This window comes from Tachysurus vachellii, chromosome 4 (assembly GCF_030014155.1).
Source record: "Tachysurus vachellii isolate PV-2020 chromosome 4, HZAU_Pvac_v1, whole genome shotgun sequence".
Classification (NCBI taxonomy): Eukaryota; Metazoa; Chordata; class Actinopteri; order Siluriformes; family Bagridae; genus Tachysurus; species Tachysurus vachellii.
The window spans coordinates 4,033,842-4,054,177 of NC_083463.1; the positions used below are offsets into that span (position 1 = coordinate 4,033,842).

General features: G+C 41.8%; 1 protein-coding gene across 1 annotated transcript; it reads left to right on the forward strand.

Annotated features, from left to right (window-relative positions):
• Positions 1-949: 949 nt before the first annotated feature.
• LOC132843915 (polymeric immunoglobulin receptor-like) lies at positions 950-9,702 on the forward strand. The gene is made up of 7 exons (XM_060867042.1): positions 950-1,303; positions 1,397-1,717; positions 5,224-5,547; positions 5,699-6,040; positions 8,010-8,108; positions 9,088-9,122; positions 9,198-9,702. Exons 1-7 carry the CDS (start codon positions 1,264-1,266, stop codon positions 9,294-9,296), a joined length of 1,260 nt encoding a protein of 419 aa, XP_060723025.1. The 5' UTR covers positions 950-1,263; the 3' UTR covers positions 9,297-9,702.
• Positions 9,703-20,336: the final 10,634 nt, after the last annotated feature.

Below are 20,336 nucleotides of genomic sequence, written 5' to 3' on the forward strand. Positions count from 1 at the left end.
CGAACGTGCTAACCACTAAGCCACCGTGCCCCCCATGTATATTTATATTTAGCATATTTATCCTGGCCAGGGTTGAAGTATATCTTAACCCTAACCCTAATCTTGGTTTAACCATCCCATCAAAGATAATTTGAGCAAAGGATTTATTAAAATTATCCAGGTATTGCTTATTCATTTATGAGGTACAAAGTGCATCACAGTGTCGCATGATGCACAAACAATACTATTCTTCAGACTACTTCATGGAATCCCCTGTTTTTATACACAGCCTCTGTATGTGTGTGCATTCATTCATTCATTCATTTTCTACCGCTTATCCGAACTACCTTGGGTCACGGGGAGCCTGTGTCTATCTCAAGCGTCATCGGGCATCAAGGCAGGATACACCCTGGTCAGAGTGCCAACCCATCACAGGGCACTATTTAAAACACTATTTAAATGTTTTGAATATTAAAAAACATACAGCTCGTACTGTGGTGTGATTCAAAGTGATGAATCCTATGCAAACACATTTACAAATAAAAAAAATCTACTGTGACCGAGTTCATGTGAATGTGTTTCTGCTGCACTTTACACACTTCACACATATATTTGCTGAGATGTTTTCTTACACATTCAGAAGGAGAAGTGGTCATTACTTCAGTTTTTTTTAAGACACAGATGAAGACATGACACTTACACAGAGCTGGACAGAGACAGTAACAGGAGCTTTAATATCTTTCTGAAGCGGAGTTGGTGTGGACATCTGTAAGAGTGAACTCTTGTATTCTATTAATCTTTATATTATTCTTTATAATAACCTTTCGTTGTATGTTTATGTTCTGTAAAGCTGCTTTGAGACGTCACTTGTAAAAAGCGCTATACAAATAAACTTGAATTGAATTGAATGGAATTGAAGGTTCATGAATTAACTGTTCACAGTATGTTGAAACGCTGTCACGGAGCCTAATGATGCAAAGACACTTCTATTGGTCAGATTACTTCATGCAACTGACCAGAGGCTTATTTTTGTGTTTGAAATTTGAAAGCATTTGTATTGTGCCTATGAAGTTCACACATATTTCAGACACACTTCCTGTTCAGCTCTTTCTCACACAGATAGAAGGGGATGTGGGTGCAGAATCACTTTATGGGTAAGACACAGATGAAGACACAACACATTCACAGAGCTGGACAGAGACAGTAACAGTGTGTAACAGAACAGGAGCTTTAATATCTTCCTGAAGCAGAGTTGGTGTAGAGATCTGTGAGAGTGAACTCAGGATGAAGATCCTCCTCATCGTCACCCTCTGTCTGATCTCAGGTAAAGAAATGCACTTTAAAATATTCCTCACTAACAGCAGCAGTGTTACATGAAGGAAGGTTTTACTCAGATGGATTTTTGATGTTTTGTTAGATGGAGGAGCCTCAAAGGAAGTAACAGGATATTCAGGAGGAGGAATTCTTATTAAGTGCAAGTATGATACAGAATACACACAAAATGCTAAATATTTCTGCAAGGTTTCATGGGCAGACTGTTCTGAACAAATAAAGACAGGAGCTAAAAACCAGTGGGTAAATTCAGGAAGATTCTCACTGTTTGATGACACCAGATCATCAGAGTTCTGGGTGATGATCAGAGAGCTCACTGTACAGGACACTGGGACGTACCAGTGTGGAGTTTATAGAGATTTATTGATAGCCATTGAAACACCAGTGGAGCTGAAAGTAAAGAAAGGTGAGTCTCCCAAAACTGCCTTCTGAACATTCAGCATCAGTCATATTAGCTGCACTAAATGTATGAACAGTAGGTGATTGAATTGTTATATAAAACTCACTAGGCACTTTATTAGGAACACCTGTAAACTTCAACATTCATGCAATTATTTTATTAGCCAATAATGTGAGCCACCCCAAGGCTGGTGCCAATTCCCCCTCCTTGCCAAAAGAGGTCATCCACCTCAGACATCTGCTCTACTGGCCAGTGGACTTCCTCACACATTATCACTGTAATACACTGTACTGTCACCAGCTCACACATCACTGATGTCCTGATAGTTATACTACAACACTTATTTGGGAGAAATGTCTTTTTGTATAATTTTTATGATTTTTCATAATTAAAAAAATAACAATAACTTCACAGTACAGTGTATTACAGTGAAGTTATTGACTGTTTTTTTAGTTTTCGCTTTTTGGGTTTTGCACTTTGCAGACGGTCCCTTGGAATCTGTTTCTCAGCCGTCTGCACATAGAGACTTGTGTATTGTTTCCACCGCAGAGGAAAGCTGATTTTGAGGAAAAATTGGGTTGTAGCTGCATCTCTACATTACTACTATAAAAAAAGAGGTGTTATTTGTGTAGTAACAGCGTTTAGCTCAGGAGTTATTGACTCAGGAAACTGTGAATCTGTGAATATGTGACCAACTTTACTTAAGTGTTAAAATTTTGATGTCATGAATACGAAGACGACTCAATTAGACATTGAACATTTTATTTGAAAGTAACCTTCAACCCAGCGTCTTTTTTGTTAAGGTTAGTTCAAACTGTTCAAAATATTTTTGTTTGCCTGCAGAAATAAAATTTCGTTTACTCGGTAGCAGTTCATTGATTTCATAAATGCAACACACTACAGTTTTTTTCTATACTTTCCATAATGGTAAAAAACGATATATGCGGCTGTTATCTTCATTTTAGATGTCAAAAGGGTTTTGTGGCTCCCTGTGTTTTTTTTTTCTGTGGGAAACGGGTCCAAATGGCTCTTTGAGTGTTTAAGGTTGCCGACCCCTGGGTTGGGACAACACAAGTCCCAATTTTTAGCCTGTACATGAGCTTTACTTTTCAGATGCTTTTAAATTAATGGTGCATGCTTGAACACACATACACACAGGAATTTGACCATCAGCGCTCGTCTAGCAACTTTACAGAATACACAAATCAATACACAAATCGTGCAACAAAAAACCTGCACTATGATGTGTTGGAAAGGCTTCGTGACTTCGGCTTGATGCGGAGACCAAGCCTCCAGTCCTTGGCATCGCCTGATAACGGGGACCAGGAGAGGGGATTCTGAAAGCAGTGCTTGAGGAAGCAGAAGCGCAGTAAGCAAGCGGGTGTCCGTGCAAGGCTAAAAACAACCCTAGCCGGCCAGCTCTCCCGTCCATTCTACTTTCCAGTGTTTGCTCCCTGGACAATAAATTGGACTACATCTGACTCGAACGCACTACATGGTGAGAGTTTAGAAACTGCTGCATCTTTGTTTTCACAGAGACGTGGCTCAGCGACAGAGTTCCAGATGCCGCCATTCAGCTAGATGGGCTCACCTCGTTTTGTGCCAACAGAAATGCCACTCTGTGTGTTAAGGCTCACGGTGGTGGTGTGTGTGTTTACATCAACATGGAATGGTGCAAGAACAATGGTGCTTGTTTCTAGTTACTGCTCATCTCTAGTGGAGTTTGTAACTGTTAGATGCAGGCCATTTTATTTACCACGGGAATTCACCACGGTTTTCATTGTCGGAGTGTAAATGAGAGAACTCTGGGGCTATTAGCGATCTGCAGAATGTTCACACCAATGGACTGTGTATCATCGCCGGAGATTTCCATCATGCAAATTTAAAATCAGTGCTCCCTAAATTCACGCTGGATCTTGTTTACACAAACATTCCCAGTGAGCATTGTGTGGAGCCCCGCCCCTTGTCATGCGGAGCCCCGCCCCCACCTCGGCTACACAGACCACATCTACGTTACACTAATTCCAGAATACAGATCATTTGTTAGATGCTCTAAACTGGTTATGAAGCAGGTGAAAACCCGGCCAGCAGGAGACAATCTGCTCTTCAGGACTGCTTTGAGTGCACTGACTGGAACGAACATCTTCAGGGAGGCTGCAACCAACGGCAACTCCATCAACTTGGATGAGTACACGGCATCAGTGACCAGCTACATCGGCAAGTGCATTGATGAGGTGACTGTCTCCAAGACAATCACCACACACTTCAACCAGAAGCTATGGATGACTGCTAAAGTGCGTGCGCTGCTGAAGACTAGAGACCTAGACTTCAGAACATGGGACAGGGCGGCCCTAAGAACAGCAAGGGCCAAACTGTCCCGAGCCATCAGAGAAGCAAAGTGCGTACATGCCCAGACAATCCACAGCCACTTCCAGGACAGTGGAGACACCCGGCGCATGTGGCAGGGCATATAGGCGATCACGAAATACAAGACAGCCTCACCTGCCAGTGATAGAGATGCCTCCCTCCCAGATGTGCTGAATGACTTATATGCACGGTTTGAGATGCAGAACAACGTGGCAGCAAGAAAGACCATCCCTCCCACCAACGATCAGGCTGACGTGAAGGAGAACTCTATGCAGAGTTAACCCATGGAACGCTGCAGGACCAGACAACTGGCAGGGTGCTCAGGGAATGCGCAGAACAGCTAGCGGATGTCTTCACTGACATATTCAACATTTCCCTGAGCAGGGCTGTTGTTCCAACATGCCTCAAGACAACCACCATTGTCCTCATTCCAAAGAAGTCTACAGTGTCCTGCCTCAATGACTATCGTCCCATCAAACTCACACCTATAGTTATGAAGTGCTTCAAGAAGCTTGTCATGAGGCACATCAAGACCCAGTTTCCACCCTTACTGGACCCACTACAGTTTGCGTATCGTCCAAACCGATCCACGGACGATGCCATTTCCACGGCCCTTCATTTAGCCCTCACCCACCTGGACAATAAAAGACACTTACGTACGAATGCTGTTCATGGCTTCTGCATAATACTCACTGCTATTTGTGTATGTGACATATAAAATATGAATTCCTCAACATTTCCTGTATTTCCCAGCCTTTTCTTTGTGTATTTTTGTAGTCACTATGCCTAATTGCCTCTCCTCATACTGCCACCCACCTTTTGAAAATACACCCTCCCATGGGATGAATAACTACAAAATACCCCCAAACATTCAGCAACTAACACATTGTACACTTACAACATGCAGCCCATGTCATCAAGATGTTTGTAGACAGATGGTGTGGAGAAATACTATGAACCAGGTGGTAAGGGGAAGGCTCTCCACGAGAGACTTAAATCGTGAATGTGGTGAATAAACCACCTTAATTCATGCAGTTCTTAGAAACAAATTCAGTTTAGGGATGTGTATCTTGCTATAACACCCCTAATACTTGTATTAATCAGTTACGTATATTGTAAGCATGGTTTGAACTTGCTTTTAACAGGGTCCTTGGTCTCTAGAGACGTGACTGCATATGCTGGGACAAGAAGCAACATCAAGTGCAAATATGATGAAGAATACAAAGACAAACCTAAATCCTTCTATAAGATAGAAGAGACAGATCAGTGGAGTTTTAATCAAATACGTACAAATACAAAGAGTGAATGGTCACATAAAGGCAGATTCTCAATTCATGACAAGAGAAGTGCAGGATTCTTCAGTGTGTTTATCAGAGAGCTGAATATGGAGGACACTGGAACATACGCATGTGTTGTTGTGACTGATGAAACAGAGATCTATACTATAGTGAAGATTAATGTAACAGAAGGTGAGGAGCTGATAAGACTATTGTCTTCCTTTTTTATACATAAACATATACAGTTAATCAGAATTATTGCAAAGGTCAAATGTTACTTTGTCAAATTGTGATATGATGAATGTATCGTATATAAACTGACGTGACTGGTTGTGATTTGTAGGTTTGTCCTATGAGAAGTCCATCAGTGAGACTGTCCATATAGGACAAGATTTGACTGTAAGCTGTAATTATCCAGAATCCCACAGGAACGACAATAAATTTTTCTGCAAACGGACTGCAACTGCTGCTTGTTCTTATGTTTTGACTGTTAAAGAAAGTAGAAAGAATGTAAAAAAGGGACATCTCTCCCTGTATGATGACAGAGAAAAACAAATCCTTACTGTGAGCCTCAAAAATATGGCTGAGCAGGACGCTGGTGAATATTGGTGTGGAGCTGAAGTGAACTGGAAATCTGATCATGGCTACAAGGTTTATTTCACACGGATCAACCTGGAAGTAACTGGTGAGTGACACTGACCATTTTATATCTTGACCTTTGGACTTTTCAGAAAAACAGTGCATCCAGAAAGTATTCACAGTGCTTCACTTTTTCCACTTTTTCTTATGTTACAGCCTTAATTCCAAAATGGATTCAATTCATTCTTTTTCTCAAAATTCTTCAAACAATATCCCATAATGACGAGGAAAAACATTTGTTTGAAATCTTTGCAAATTTATCAAAAATAAAAAAGGAAAAAAAACTAACTTTTTTCACTGATCTATTAGTTCCTCAGGAGCTCTATGTTGCACAACTACAAACTGTTGTAGAATGGACATTATTTACATTATTTCCTGTCCAGTGTCACCCAAATGAGCATGGGTTCCCTTCTGAGTCTGGTTCCTCCTGGGGTTTCTTCCTCATATCACCTCAGGGAGTTTTTCCTTGCCACCTTCAGCTTTGGCTTGCTCATTATGGATAGATGTAAGAGTAGTATAGTATAGTAACAATTTTCTTTTTAATTCTTTTTCTATACTTACGTAAAGCTGCTTTGAGACAATGTGAATTGTTAAAAGTGCTATACAATAAATTTAATTGAATTTCTTTTCATTTAAATGTACATAAGTATTCACAGCCTTTGCTGTGACACTCAAAATTGAGCTCAGGTGCATCCTCTTTCCACTGATCATCCTTGAGATGTTTCCACAACTTGATTGGAGCATCTACACCTGTCTATATAAGGTCCCACAGTTAACAGTGCATGTCAGAGCACCAAACAAACCATAAAGTCCAAGGAATTTTCTTTAGACCTCTGAGACAGAATTGTATTGAGGCACAGATCACAGATCTTCTTCAGCATTGAAGGTCCCAATAAGCACAGTGGCCTCCATTATCTGTAAATGGAAAAAGTTTGGAAGCACCAGAACTCTTCCTGGAGTCGGCTGCCTGGCCAAAGTGAGTGATCAGGTGAGAAGGCCTTAATCAGGAAGGTCTCCAAGAACCTCAGACTGAGGAGAAGGTTCAATCAAAGATTTCAAACAAACATCTTTCACGTTGTAATTATGGGGTATTGTTTGTAGAATTTTGAGGAATATAATAAATTTAATCCATATTTTATTAAGGCTGTAACATAAAAAAATGTGGTAAAAGTGAAGCAATGTGAATACTTTCCGTATGCAGTGTATCTCTAAACTTTCTATGGCGATTTCCTTAGCTAAGCAGTAAAAGTTTCTAAAGGTTCTGTCCTAAAAATTTGACAAATACAGTAAAACATACATACAGTGCATATTGAATGCATGTGCTGGTTTCATTTATAATGTAATAAACTATCATTGTTTTTTTTTTGATCCATGACTCCCAACATCATCTCCGCTTACATCGACTTCTCCTCCAGCACAGCACTGTTTAAATGTACACCATGCCTAAGTGTAACTACATGATTTTCTTCAATCTTTTAAGATATGACTGAATAAATAACATCTACACTATATGGCCAAATGTACAAGGACATATGACCATCAAAGACATATTTCAGCTTTACCTACAGTAACTATTGTCACAGAATTGGAAGCAAACCCATTGCATGCTTTAGCATTAAGCGATTTCACTTCACTGGAACTAAGAGGCCCAAACATGTTACAGTATATCAATGTGCCATTCACAAAATGAGGTTCATGAAGGCATGGTTTGTGAAGATTGCTGTAGAAGATCTTAAATGGTCTTCACATAGCCATGACATTGACCCACCATCGAATTCCAATGCTCTTGCGGCTGTATGGACGAAACCCTACAGCCAAGCTTTGGGGAAATGTTTTACTAAATGACTGAAGGTTATTAGAACTGCAGAGGGGAAGGGGATTAAATCTTGAATGGGATGTTCAGCAATAATATTTGTTAAACATATGCTACTCAGATGTCCACACACATTTCTTTTGACCATATAGTGTATGTAGTTTTAACATGACCGAATGACTGATGACTCATTTTCTTCCAGGATTTCCAGTTGTGGTCATCGTGTTAGCGATCCTCTTGCCACTTTTGTGTATAATCTCATCCCTCGGTGTGATTCTATATAAGAGATACAAGCGACAAGGCACGTACACACAAACACACACACACACACCAGGTATTTGTGCTTTTATTCCACATAATCTTTCCCCTGATATATCTTATGTGTGTGCACACATGCCTGAGATCTTCACCAGTAACAACTTGAAAGTGATGAAGTGGTTGCCATAAATACCTTCATGCCATGCCACTTCTTTTTCTTTCATGAATGTGTCCATTAATGCGATTGCAAAATCACCAAATACTATAGGGACTGTCTTCCTTTTCTTGCTGAAAGGTTGGCGAACTGAAAGAACGACATATGAAGATCAGCAGAGCCGATATCACTTTTTGTTTCATCCACGAATGACAATTACCAGTTTGTTAATGGACTACAAGTATCACTTCACTCAAAATTAGCAGGTCTACGGCTTTCATTCAGACTTAAAGTGAAGGGTCTGTGCTCTGCTGTGTGCAATATCAGTTTTTTAAGTGAATTTAAAATATGATACAATACATAGAATGATTCTTTCACTTGTTCAAAAACACTGATTTGTTTAGGTATTAAACACTGCAACAGCGTAGACAGTAATGTAGAACTGAATCATGTCCAAAACTCTTCTTAGAGAGTTTGCTCAGATTTACGACACTATCCTTCATCCCCAGTGTATCCCATGACCATGTCATATGTCTTGCATCATCACGCACAACTGTTCCATGTTACTCTTAATAAGCAATCCTGTTTAATTCCATTTCTATGGACTTTGTTGTCAAGCTTGTATTGCATTTATGTGTTGTCATGTGTGCCACAGTATTGTTCGGTGTTTCTATGTTCTTCATACAATGCAATTGATGTTTATTCTTGTTTTTACATCTTTGGCTTTGTTATGGCTTAAAACATGCTCAAAACTGTTACTACATAACAGTACACATGTCAAAAGGGTTTCAGTCATACATGTAGTTTCTGTACTTATCAAGCTCATAGTAACACTTGTTCTTTTTAATGTCATCGTCTCCATGTACAGTAGGTCAAGCAACAACTGCACAGACTTACAGAGAGGTGAGTACATTCACTCAATTTGTTAACTTTTCACATTTCAGGCTTTTAATACTTACTTTTTGTTTGTCATTTCAGTCTAACAGCGGAGTTGAAAATGAAGCCGAGGCTGTTTATGACAGTGTAAACGTCAACGTCTACCAGTTCGATCCAGTCTATGAAAATCTCAGTTTTTAATGTGACCAACATGCTTTAGTCTATCAGAATGTAAAGCCACTGAGCTTAAAGCGTCTTAATCCAAAAACCATTATGATTTAATGTCAGATTATATTTGTAACTTATAATGATGAAAATCAGCCAGAGTTTGTTTCCTGTCCCTCTCAAAAAGATATAAACATACAGCTACAATATGCTAACAAATAAGGAAGGATGTGTGGTGAGAGAAATAGTTATGTTAATGAACAATAGACTTTAACAAAAAGAGGTAACCAAACCCAGTACTGCATCCCAAATGAGGAAAATATAGTCTGATGTGATCTTTGTACTTTTTGCTTTAACATAAAATGTTTAATTTCATGTTAGTGTGTTCCTTGTGAGTAATGTTGAGGTGGCAGACAGGAGGGAAATGTAGTGTGGGATTGATGCAGACATGTAAGGTATATATAAATGCCATTTCTTAAAATAAAATAATTCATTTGAAGTTGAGTAAAAGTCTGTTTGTTTCCTCAGTTATCCAATTAATGTTTTTCTCAGTAAAATGACAAGCTTGACTAACTTGCCTCCCCACAGCATTGAATCTAACTATAAAGTGTTAAAATATTATGTCCACTATTGTTGTTACATGTTGGATTCCAATATTTCTATTAGTAGCTTGTATATATTGTCAGAGGTGGGTAGTAACGAATTACATTTACTTCATTACATTTCACTTGAGTACATTTCTTTGGGTAACTTGTACTTTTTGAGTATAATTAAAGATGCGTACTTTTACTCTTACTCAAGTAGATTTTTAGTGGAAAAACTTTACTTTTACTTTGCTACAATCGGTGGCGTTCCTCCGTTACTCAAATGGTAATAAATGAGATTTAATAAATAATAATTAGTTTATATGACAAGTCTCGCGAGATGTTGGAGAGGCTGCTGTGCGAGAGTATGCTGCGCATCTCCGGCTGAAGTATAGCGCGCCTTTAGTTGGAAGATGATGGCTGAAGCAGTGGAAGACGTTTGCGCTTTCTTTATTAGTGTAATAAAGAGAAAACATGTAGTGAGCAGTGGTTCTGGAGACATAGAGGCTACAGTAACATAGAGGCTGACAGAGAGGCTACAGTAACATAGATTATAAGGGCTGCGGAGGCTCAAGTGGTTAAGGCTCTGGATTGTTGATTGGAAGATCAGGGTTTCAAGCCCCAGCACTACCACTATTGGGCCCATGAGCAAGGTCCTTCACTCTCTCTGCTACATGGGTGCAGTATTATGGCTGACCCCAAACTCCAAAGTTGCTACATGCAAAGAAAAAATTTCACTGTGCTGTAATGTATATGTGATAAAAAATAAAGGCTTCTGTTGTATTATCACTCTGTACAACTGAACTGAGCAGAAAAGCATCTCCGAATTCACAACAAAACGAACCTTAGGTAAGTAAATGGGATACAACCTATACAATACCTCAGCGATACAACCTGAGGTAAATGGGATACAACCTATTTATTCAAAATTCAGTAGCATTAGCAACACTGAGCACAAATATATAATTACATTTACAGCATTTAGCAGACACCCTTATTCAGAGCGACTTACATTTTATACAACTGAGCAATTGAGGTTTAAGGGCCTTGCTCAGGGGCCCAGCAGTGGCAGCCTGGTGAACTTCTCGGGTCACGTGGAGCCTGTGCCTATCTCAGGCGTCATCGGGCATCAAGGCAGGATACACCCTGGACGGAGTGCCAACCCATCGCAGGGCGCACACACACTCATTCACTCACGCACTCACACACTACGGACAATTTTCCAGAGATGCTAATCAACCTACCATGCATGTCTTTGGACCGGGGGAGGAAACCGGAGTACCCGGAGGAAACCCCCGAGGCACAGGGAGAACATGCAAACTCCACACACACAAGGGGGAGGCGGGAATCGAACCCCCAACCCTGGAGGTGTGAGGCGAATGAGGTGTGAGGTGTGAGGCCCCCCCCCCCCCAACATCCCACATGATAATTATAAATTACAGGGTAATGTTGATTGCTCAATCTCATCTCAAGTATGGAGGGGTTTCATTAGGCATCTCTGTAAGTCTGACATCAGGCAAAAGTTACACCATTCAATTTGCAATCCAGTAGTGTTAAACAATTTTACATTTTATTCCTTCACTGTCAAGGCTTCACTTACCTGAAAAAGAAACATTCATGCCTCTACTTCACCTCTCAAACTCCCAAAAACACATTTCCTGTTGTTTTCTTCCTCTTTTTTCCCCATGTGGTTACACTCCCACCTGCTGGTAAAGGCAATAAACATGTAACTAAAAAAACTATTTAAAGGAATTATTAAATGAAACTGAGATGTATTAGCACAAATTTAAAAGATCCACAGAACCACCATAAATGTAATGGAAGTTGAAAGGACTAACCAGTAGAGTAGATGCTTCTTTTGGGATTTCTGTGCTTAGAATCAGGACATGATTCATGTGGTCATTAAGGGTTACAGGAAGTGAAACACCACTACATAAGGCCACCACCTTGTATTAATACTTATGAATAGTGTAAGCATGGTTTGAACTTGCTTTTAACAGGGTCCTTGGTCTCTAGAGACGTGACTGCATATGCTGGGACAAGAAGCAAAATCAAGTGCAAATATGAGGATGAATACAAAGACAAACCTAAATCCTTCTATGAGATAGAAGAGACAGATCGGTGGAGTTAATCAAATACGTACAAAAACAAACAGTGAATGGTCACATAAAGGCAGATTCTCAATTCATGACAACAGAAATGCAGGATTCTTCAGTGTGTTTATCAGAGAGCTGAATATGGAGGACACTGGAACATACAAATGTGCTGTTGTTCTGCCTGAGATCTACACTATAGTGAAGCTGAATGTAACAGAAGGTGAGGAGCTTTAAGACTGTTATCCTATAAAAATACTTTTTATATTTATACCGTCTTTACTGTGCCAGTTAAATCAGCTCTGATCATCACAACTAGTGCAATATCACTAGAATAGCATGTATTACTGTATATTCCCTACAGTTAACATGTTGATTCAAAATAATGTATATCTAACAGGGTTTGACATTTTTTCCCCACTCAATAGAAGCCTTTATTTTGTCACTTATTCATTACACAGTGAAATTATTCCTTTGTAATCCCAACTTTTGGAGCTTGGGGTCAGAGCACAGGGTCAGCTATGATACAGTGCCCCTGGAGCAGAGAGGGTCAAGGGCCTTGCTCAAGGGCTCAACAGTGGCAGCTTGAACCCTGATCAAAAACCCAGAGCCTTAACCACTTGAGCCACCACTGTCCATTACTGCCAGTTACCAGTTCCCAGCCATTCATAACTTCTACTAGGAAAAAAAACAGAAATATACCAGATTAACTACATCACACATCCGATCTGATTTGTAGAGTCATACGTGAGACGTTCGTGCCCAGTTTGCCACTTGGTATTAAAACTAAAACAGTTATTTTCTTGGTCTCCTTTATTGTTTGGTGCAACTTTCCTTTCAACACTGGGGTTAGTAACCGCAGGTGAGTTTTACCGCATTTTTTTGTTTTTCGAGACTTCAATTCAGTTGCTTCAATGCATATGAACTAGCGTGCAGTTATTTGTTGCATACTGATGTCTTTGTTTAAGTATCTGCACATATTTGGCTTACATAGTAGTAGTAGTAGCCTTTATTGTCACTGGTCACAGGTACCAGTGAAATTAGCCATCAACCTGTCCATACATACAATACATACAATATGACAAGGGGGTTGAATGGACAGGAAGACAGGGTATTGAAAAGAAATACAGCATAACATGAGGGAAGGGAGGAGAAAAAACAACCCCCAGACTATGCTCCAGTGGGGAGTACAGTGTGGGAACATGAAACACACCTCAGCAACATAAGCACATAAGCAGTACACCATAAACACACAACTTACAACAGGGGAGGGGAGTGGGGGTTGGAGGTAATCCAGCACAGGCAAGCAGCCATCAGGTCCTGCAGACTTTATCCTCGGCGCTGGTCACAGACCCGCTTGTCGGACTGGCAGTACAAAGCGGCGAAGGCGTGGGATGGGGGGTGAATGCATATCTTTAAACATGTGCGTGTGTGTGTATGTATGGAAGTGTGTAGGCCTGGAGAGTCACTGCTCCCGGCATCAAATCTCGGTGCCTCAGTCCGCAAGATTGTCATAGCGATACACAGCAAGTTGCCATGGAGACAGCCTTGATCAGGTCCCAGACAGAATCAACAATCACCAGGTATCTGTGGAAATGGGGGGAGGAACGCAAGAGCGTCTTGCTGCAGTGCACTTCCAGGGTAATTGTTGTTCCAACAGCGGCCTTGGCCGAGGCCAGTGCTGGTTGAGGGGAGCCGAAAGGAGATAAGATTGGAATTGTTTGGTCTTGGGGTGAGTAGACGCATTCCAATTTACACAACTACTCTCTTAGTCCATTCTGGTCTCCAAATCGATCCATTGATCTTTCCAAAGCAGTGAGCTTCTCCATGATGTTATCCAAAGCAGTGAGCTTCTCTATGATGTTATCCATATTGCGGTTAATAGTCCCAGCCTCAGTGCTGACTGCTCTGCCCACTGCATCATTCATGACGGGCAGCCTTGGGAGGTTTTGGACAGCTGTTACCTTTTTCTGATTTTCTCAATAAACCAGGGCAATGCCTAATCCAATCAGCAGAAGTCCTGGTATCATGGTTCCGAATAGGTAGATATCTTCTCCTCCACGGAAAGAGCTGCCAGACACACGACCCACCACCTCTCCCACACGTCCATCGTATAGCCAGCTGCAAACGTTCCGGCAGGGCAGTCAGGTTCCCCCGAACCCAAGCTTCTCGTCGAGAAGTTGGTGTCAATTGCGTTGAGAGACCATCAAATCCATATTCAGATTTTTAGTTTGGAGAGCAGTGTGGAGAAAGTATAAGACAATAGACGAGATGAGAGGAGCAAAGCAGGGAAAGTAAGGGGGATGGAGAGAAAATGCGACTGCCTTCGTTGAGAACCAGAAGAGAAGAGATGAACGTGAACTTCCCCAAGAAATGAATGTGATCATATATATATATTTATTATACATGCACCGCCGCAAATTCATGGAGGAAAAAACTCTTTGCCCCTCTGCATCAGCAGCCAAGAAGCAGGAGAGTGTAAAAGGAGCGGGAGGGCTGGCTTAAGCGGGACTGGGCCGACACCCTAGCCCCATTGCTCAGTGGAGACGCTCAACTAGCGTATTATTCGATGGATCCAGAAAGCGCCCGAGATAATGAGGCAGTAAAAGAAGAAATTCTTGTCTGCTGTGGTCGATCCCCTGTGACTGCACCTGGAGATTTTCATTTATGGCGGTATTATCCGACCAGCAACCCCCGTCCACACATGGATGAACTGCTGCGTATTGCCAGCCAGTGGTTGCTGTATGATCGACTCTCCGCCAAGGAGGTCGTGGAAAGAGTGGCCATGGACCGGTTCCTACGGGCACTACCGGGTGAGGAACGGAAGGTGGTCGGGCTGAAGGGCCCGGAGAACCCCAAAGACTTCCTGAGCACCCTGGAACACACCAAGGCCACTCTAGAAATTGACCAGGAGGCTTAAAGAGACTTCCAGGCCAGCCCCCGCCACCCCAGCCCTGACAACAACAAGTGTCCAAACGGGTTTGGGAGAGGAAACAATTGGATAGCCACCCCGCCCTCAGACCGATCGATAAGCCCATGCCCACCAAACCAGACCTTCAGACCCCAACCCAGGCCCACAAACAATGGCTCGCAAGTTGCGGCCTGCAGACCCCCACCATTCCAAAGGGCCCCCGCCTTACCGTGAAGGTAAATGGCCACCCGGTGTCCACGCTCTTGGATTTGGGGAGTATGGTCACGCTGGCCCGGCCGGCCATACTCCCCACCCCTGTAAGGTCGGTGGGGACTCTCGTGGTCTCGTGTGTCCATGGCGCTGCCCGCTCGGTCCCTACCGCACAGGTTAAGATCCGGAACAAAGCAGGAGAGTGGCCGCTTCCCCTTATCCCAGATCTCTCTGTTCCCCTCTTGCTGGGACACGACTGGCCAGGGTTTGCCACTGCCATGAAGTCCACTACCAAGAGTGGACCGGAACAAAAGGAGAAGGGCCGAGACTGCCGGGCATGCATAGCTCGGGCCAGAGACTCCTCTCCAGGTGTGTCCCAGAAGGTTACTAACCCTCTCTCTTTCGGGCTGTTTCGACAGGCCACCCAGGAGAGGGGTTTCGGGAAGGAACAGAAAGAGGATGACCGGCTGAAGCACTGCTGAACACTGATCCCGCCAGGCCGCTCGCCCAGTTGTACTTCCTGGTGAGGAATGGGCTTCTCTACATCCACACAGACAGGAGAGAAGAACCCTGTGACCTGCTGGTGGTGCCAAGCCGTGTACTCCACTCCTGCTCCACCTATCCCACACACACCCCTTGGGGGACCATCTTGGACCCAAAAACACGCTAGAAAAGCTGCGGGATCAATTTACATGGCCAGGCATGAACACAGAAGTCCTGGGCTTTTGCAGGGCCTGCGCCACATGCCAGCAGACCTCCCCCTAGAAGCCAGCGCCGGCCCCCCTTATTCCCCTTCATATTATTGACGTCCCATTTGAAAGGCTTGGCATGGACCTCATCGGACCACTACCAAAGTCTGCCCGGGGCCATGAATACATCCTGGTTATAGTGGACTATGCCACCCGCAACCCTGAGGCGGTCCCACTTCGGAAGGCCACCTCCCAGAATGTGGCCAGAGAGTTGCTCCTGCTCTTCAGCAGAGCTGGGATCCTCAAAGACATCCTCAGCGACCAAGGTACACCATTCATGTCAAAATTAATGATGGATCTGTGTCGGCTGTTGCAGGTCAAACACCTGAGGATGTCCGTCTACCACCCTCAGACAGATGGATTAGTAGAATGTTTCAACCAAAGCAGATTGAAACGGATGCTATGAAAGGTGGTAGACCAGGAAGGACGGAATTGGGACCTCCTCCTTCCTTCATCCTCTTTGCTGTCCGGGAAACGCCCCAGGCGTACACAGGCTTCACCCTGTTTGAACTCCTGTTCGGACAGCGCCCTCGGGGCATGCAGGACGTAGCCTTGGAGGCCTAGGAGGAGCAACCCTCCCCCTTCCGCTCCGTCATCGACTTCGTCCAGAACATGCAGGCTCGGATCCAGCGCATCGGGCCCATCGTGAAGGAACACCTAGAAGAAGCTCAGCGTGTGCAGCAAAGGACATACAATTGGCCCGCCCAGGCTAGAGAACTTTGCCCTGGGGAGCAAGTGATGCTACTTGTTCCTAGTGTGGCCTGTAAGTTCCTCAAGAAGGTGGGACTGGTAAACTATTGGTTGCAACAGCCAAGTAAGCACGCAAACACCAAATTATATCACATAAACATTTTGAAAAAATGGATTCCCCTGCCGGCTGTGGTATCTGTGTTTGCCTCCCTCCACACAGATCCCCAAGAGCGTGCCCTAGTAAGGAGGGGAGATGATCTCACTCCAGCCCAGCAGCACGACCTCACTGAGTTTGTGCTGCTGGGTATGTAACTCATCGGATAGATTTTATTTTACAGATCTGTCCTATGAGAAGGCCATCAGCAAGACTGTCACTGTTGGAGAAGATTTGATCATCAGCTGCAAATACCCAGAATTCCTAGCAAGTGCTCCAAAGTTTCTCTGCAAGAGGCCTAAATTGGCTGCATGTTTATATAAAACAACTGTTTCAGAAAGTCGAAAAATATGTGAACGAGGGGAAATTCACGCTTTATGATGACAAAGAAAAACAAATCTTCAGTGTTTGTATTAGAAATGTAATTGAACAGGACTCTGGTGAATACTGGTGTGGAGCTGAAGTAAACTGGAAATCTGATCATGGATACAAGGTTTATTTCACATGGATCAACCTGGAAGTAACCCGTAAGTGACATCGGACAGTCTGTGAATTCAAACACACATAACAAACAATTTCATAGCAGAGTCAAACTAACACATTTTTATTCGAATAAATGAATTTTATATAGTTTATATTATTAGGCAAATATATAGATAGATTAAAATTCTTTTGTTCTACTGGGAGATAATTTTGCTTGTCATTGAAAGAAATTGGCTTATTTTTAAACATTTGCCAATAGAATGTTTCAAGATTGAAATGAGTAAAACAAAGTAGCGTAGTCTTTTTCTCACCTCACAGCAGGCAGAATTTCTGGTGTTCCTACTTACACACATAGTATGAAGCCATTTAGATCTAACAGAATAAATGATTAGTAAACAACATAATCTTGGCCTACACTAAGGTTTTTTTTTAAAACACCAACAGGTAACTATGCTTATCCTGTAGTCTAATTCTATGTGCTTGGAAATACTGCTAATGTGTTTATCTCTCAGGATTTCCTGTTTCCATTGTGATCACTGTGTGTTTAATTCTGCTGGTACTTCTGATTGGAATCTTTTTCCTCATTGTGACTCTCCCTTGTATGCAGGAGGGAAACTGTTGAATGTTGGCAAAGAAGCCTGGAGCATCTAATCCATGTGCTGGAATCCTTTAAGTATATTTGAGACATATGCTAGTTAATGAATGATTCCAGGGTAGTACTTAGGGCTGAAACCTGGGTTCTCGTCTAAGGATATTTCCTTCATATTTGTGAACCACGTGATTGAAGCGGGAGTCTTCTATGAAGGCCATTGGAGGAGGGTCCATCATTCAATACACAACAGAAATCATGCTCCAAATCAGCACCCTTGTTTCTGAAGTAGACCAAATCAACATGCAGTGTCCCTGATGCACCAACCTCTGTCAAAAATCCTCCAAAATCCTGTCTGCCAAAAGTGTCTTTTTTCCCCGAGTCTTAAAATTGCACATGATCTCACCAGGATAGTGCCACTTCGAGGGGGCAGCATAGCGCTTTGATATTTATATACAGCGTAAAAGCTATTTGATGAAAGCCAAGAAGTGGCAATTAAGACTTTGACGTCCCAGCTGGGACTTCATCTCACATTCTAGTTCAACTTTTCCTACCATCCTAGTTTAAAGATCCAATTCAATTCAAGTTTATTTGTATAGCACTTTTTACAATAGACATTGTCTCAAAGCAGCTTTACGGAACATAAACATAGAACAGAAGGTAAACATAAGGAATAATATAAAGAATTAATATAATAAAAAATTCAAGATTATTATTAGATATATATAGCAGCAATGGCAAGGAAAAAGTCCCTTAAATTGGTGAAGGAAGAAACCTTGAGAGGAACCAGATGAGTTTTTAATCTACATTTGAAATGGGAAAGTGTGTCTGAGTTCCAAACACTATCAGGAAGACTATTCCAGAGTTTGGGAACTAAATAAGAAAATACTCTACCACCTTTATTGGACTTAGAGATTCTGGGAACTACCAGAAGTCCTGAGTTTTGTGATCTCAGAGAGCGTGAAGGATTGTAACGTGTTAGAAGACTAGATACATGGGAGCTAAACCATTAAGAGCCTTGTACATAAGTAGCAGCAGTTTGTAATCACAATAGATTAAATCAATTACAATAGTCCATTCTAGAGATCATGAAAGCATGAACTAGCTTCTCAGCATCAGATACAGACAGGATGTTTCTCAGCTTGGCATTATTTCTAAGGTGGAAGAAGGCTGTTTTTGTAGTATGGGCAATATGATTTTCAAAAGACAAGTTGCTGTCTAATATAACATCCAGGTATTTCACTGCCGAGCTATTAGTAACAGTACATCCCTCTAAATGGAAGTTAAATTGTGAGAGTTTCTGTGTACTGGTTTTTGGACCTATAAGTAGTATTTCTGTCTTATCAGAGTTTAACAACAGAAAATTGCAGCTCATCCAGTCTTTTATCTCTCTAAGGAATTGAGTTAACTCGGACACTTTAGCTATTTCATCTGGTTTTGATGAGATATATAACTGTGTGTCGTCAGCATAACAGTGGAAACTAATCCCATGTCTTCTAATAATGTTCCCTAATGGAAGCATGTATATCGAGAAAAGCAGGGAACACATATACATATATACATACACACACACACACACACACACACACACACACACACACACACACACACACACACACATATATATAGATATATATATATATATATATATATATATATATATATATACAAGTGTTTTATATATATATATGTGTGTGTGTGTGTGTGTGTGTGTGTGTGTGTGTGTGTATGTATATATGTATATGTGTTCCTTGCCATGAAGATTTCATTGGTTTGAGGCCAAGAAGTACCGGCTCCAGTTGGTCTCTGCTTTATGAAGTATTCAGATATTCTAAGAGGAAATGGAAACTCCATGTGGTCTTTGAGGACAACAACCCCAATCAACACACAATTGATGGACTGTATATTTATAATCACACCCTCCAGTGTCACCCAAATTAGGATGAGGTTCACTTTCGAGTCTACTTCCTCTAGAGGTTTCTTCCTCTTCCATCTAAGGGAGTTTTTCCTCCTCACAGTTGAGTCCGTCACCTCACTTTTGATAATTGGGGATAAATACAAACACATTTAAATATAAGTCTAATATTCATCTTGATTGTATTGTATTTGACTTTTTTGTATTATATTAATCTTTGTATAATGAACCTTTTGTATTATGTTTATTGTTCTGTAAAGCTGCTTTGAGACAATTGAATTGAATGTACACACACACACACACACACACACATATATATATATATATATATATATATATATATATATATATATATATATATATATATATATATATATATAAACAAAATAATGATGGCCAAAAAAAAAAGATTTGATAGAATATTCCAGGGGGCACGGTGGCTTAGTGGTTAGCACGTTTGTCTCACACCTCCAGGGTTGGGGTTCGATTCCCGCCTCCACCTTGTGTGTGTGGAGTTTGCATGTTCTCCCCGTGCCTCAGGGGTTTCCTCCGGGTACTCCGGGTTCCTCCCCTGGTCCAAAGACATGCATGGTAGGTTGATTGGCATCTCTGGAAAATTGTCCCTAGTGTGTGATTGCGTGAGTGAATGAGTGTGTGTGTGTGTGCCCTGCGATGGGTTGGCACTCCGTCCAGGGTGT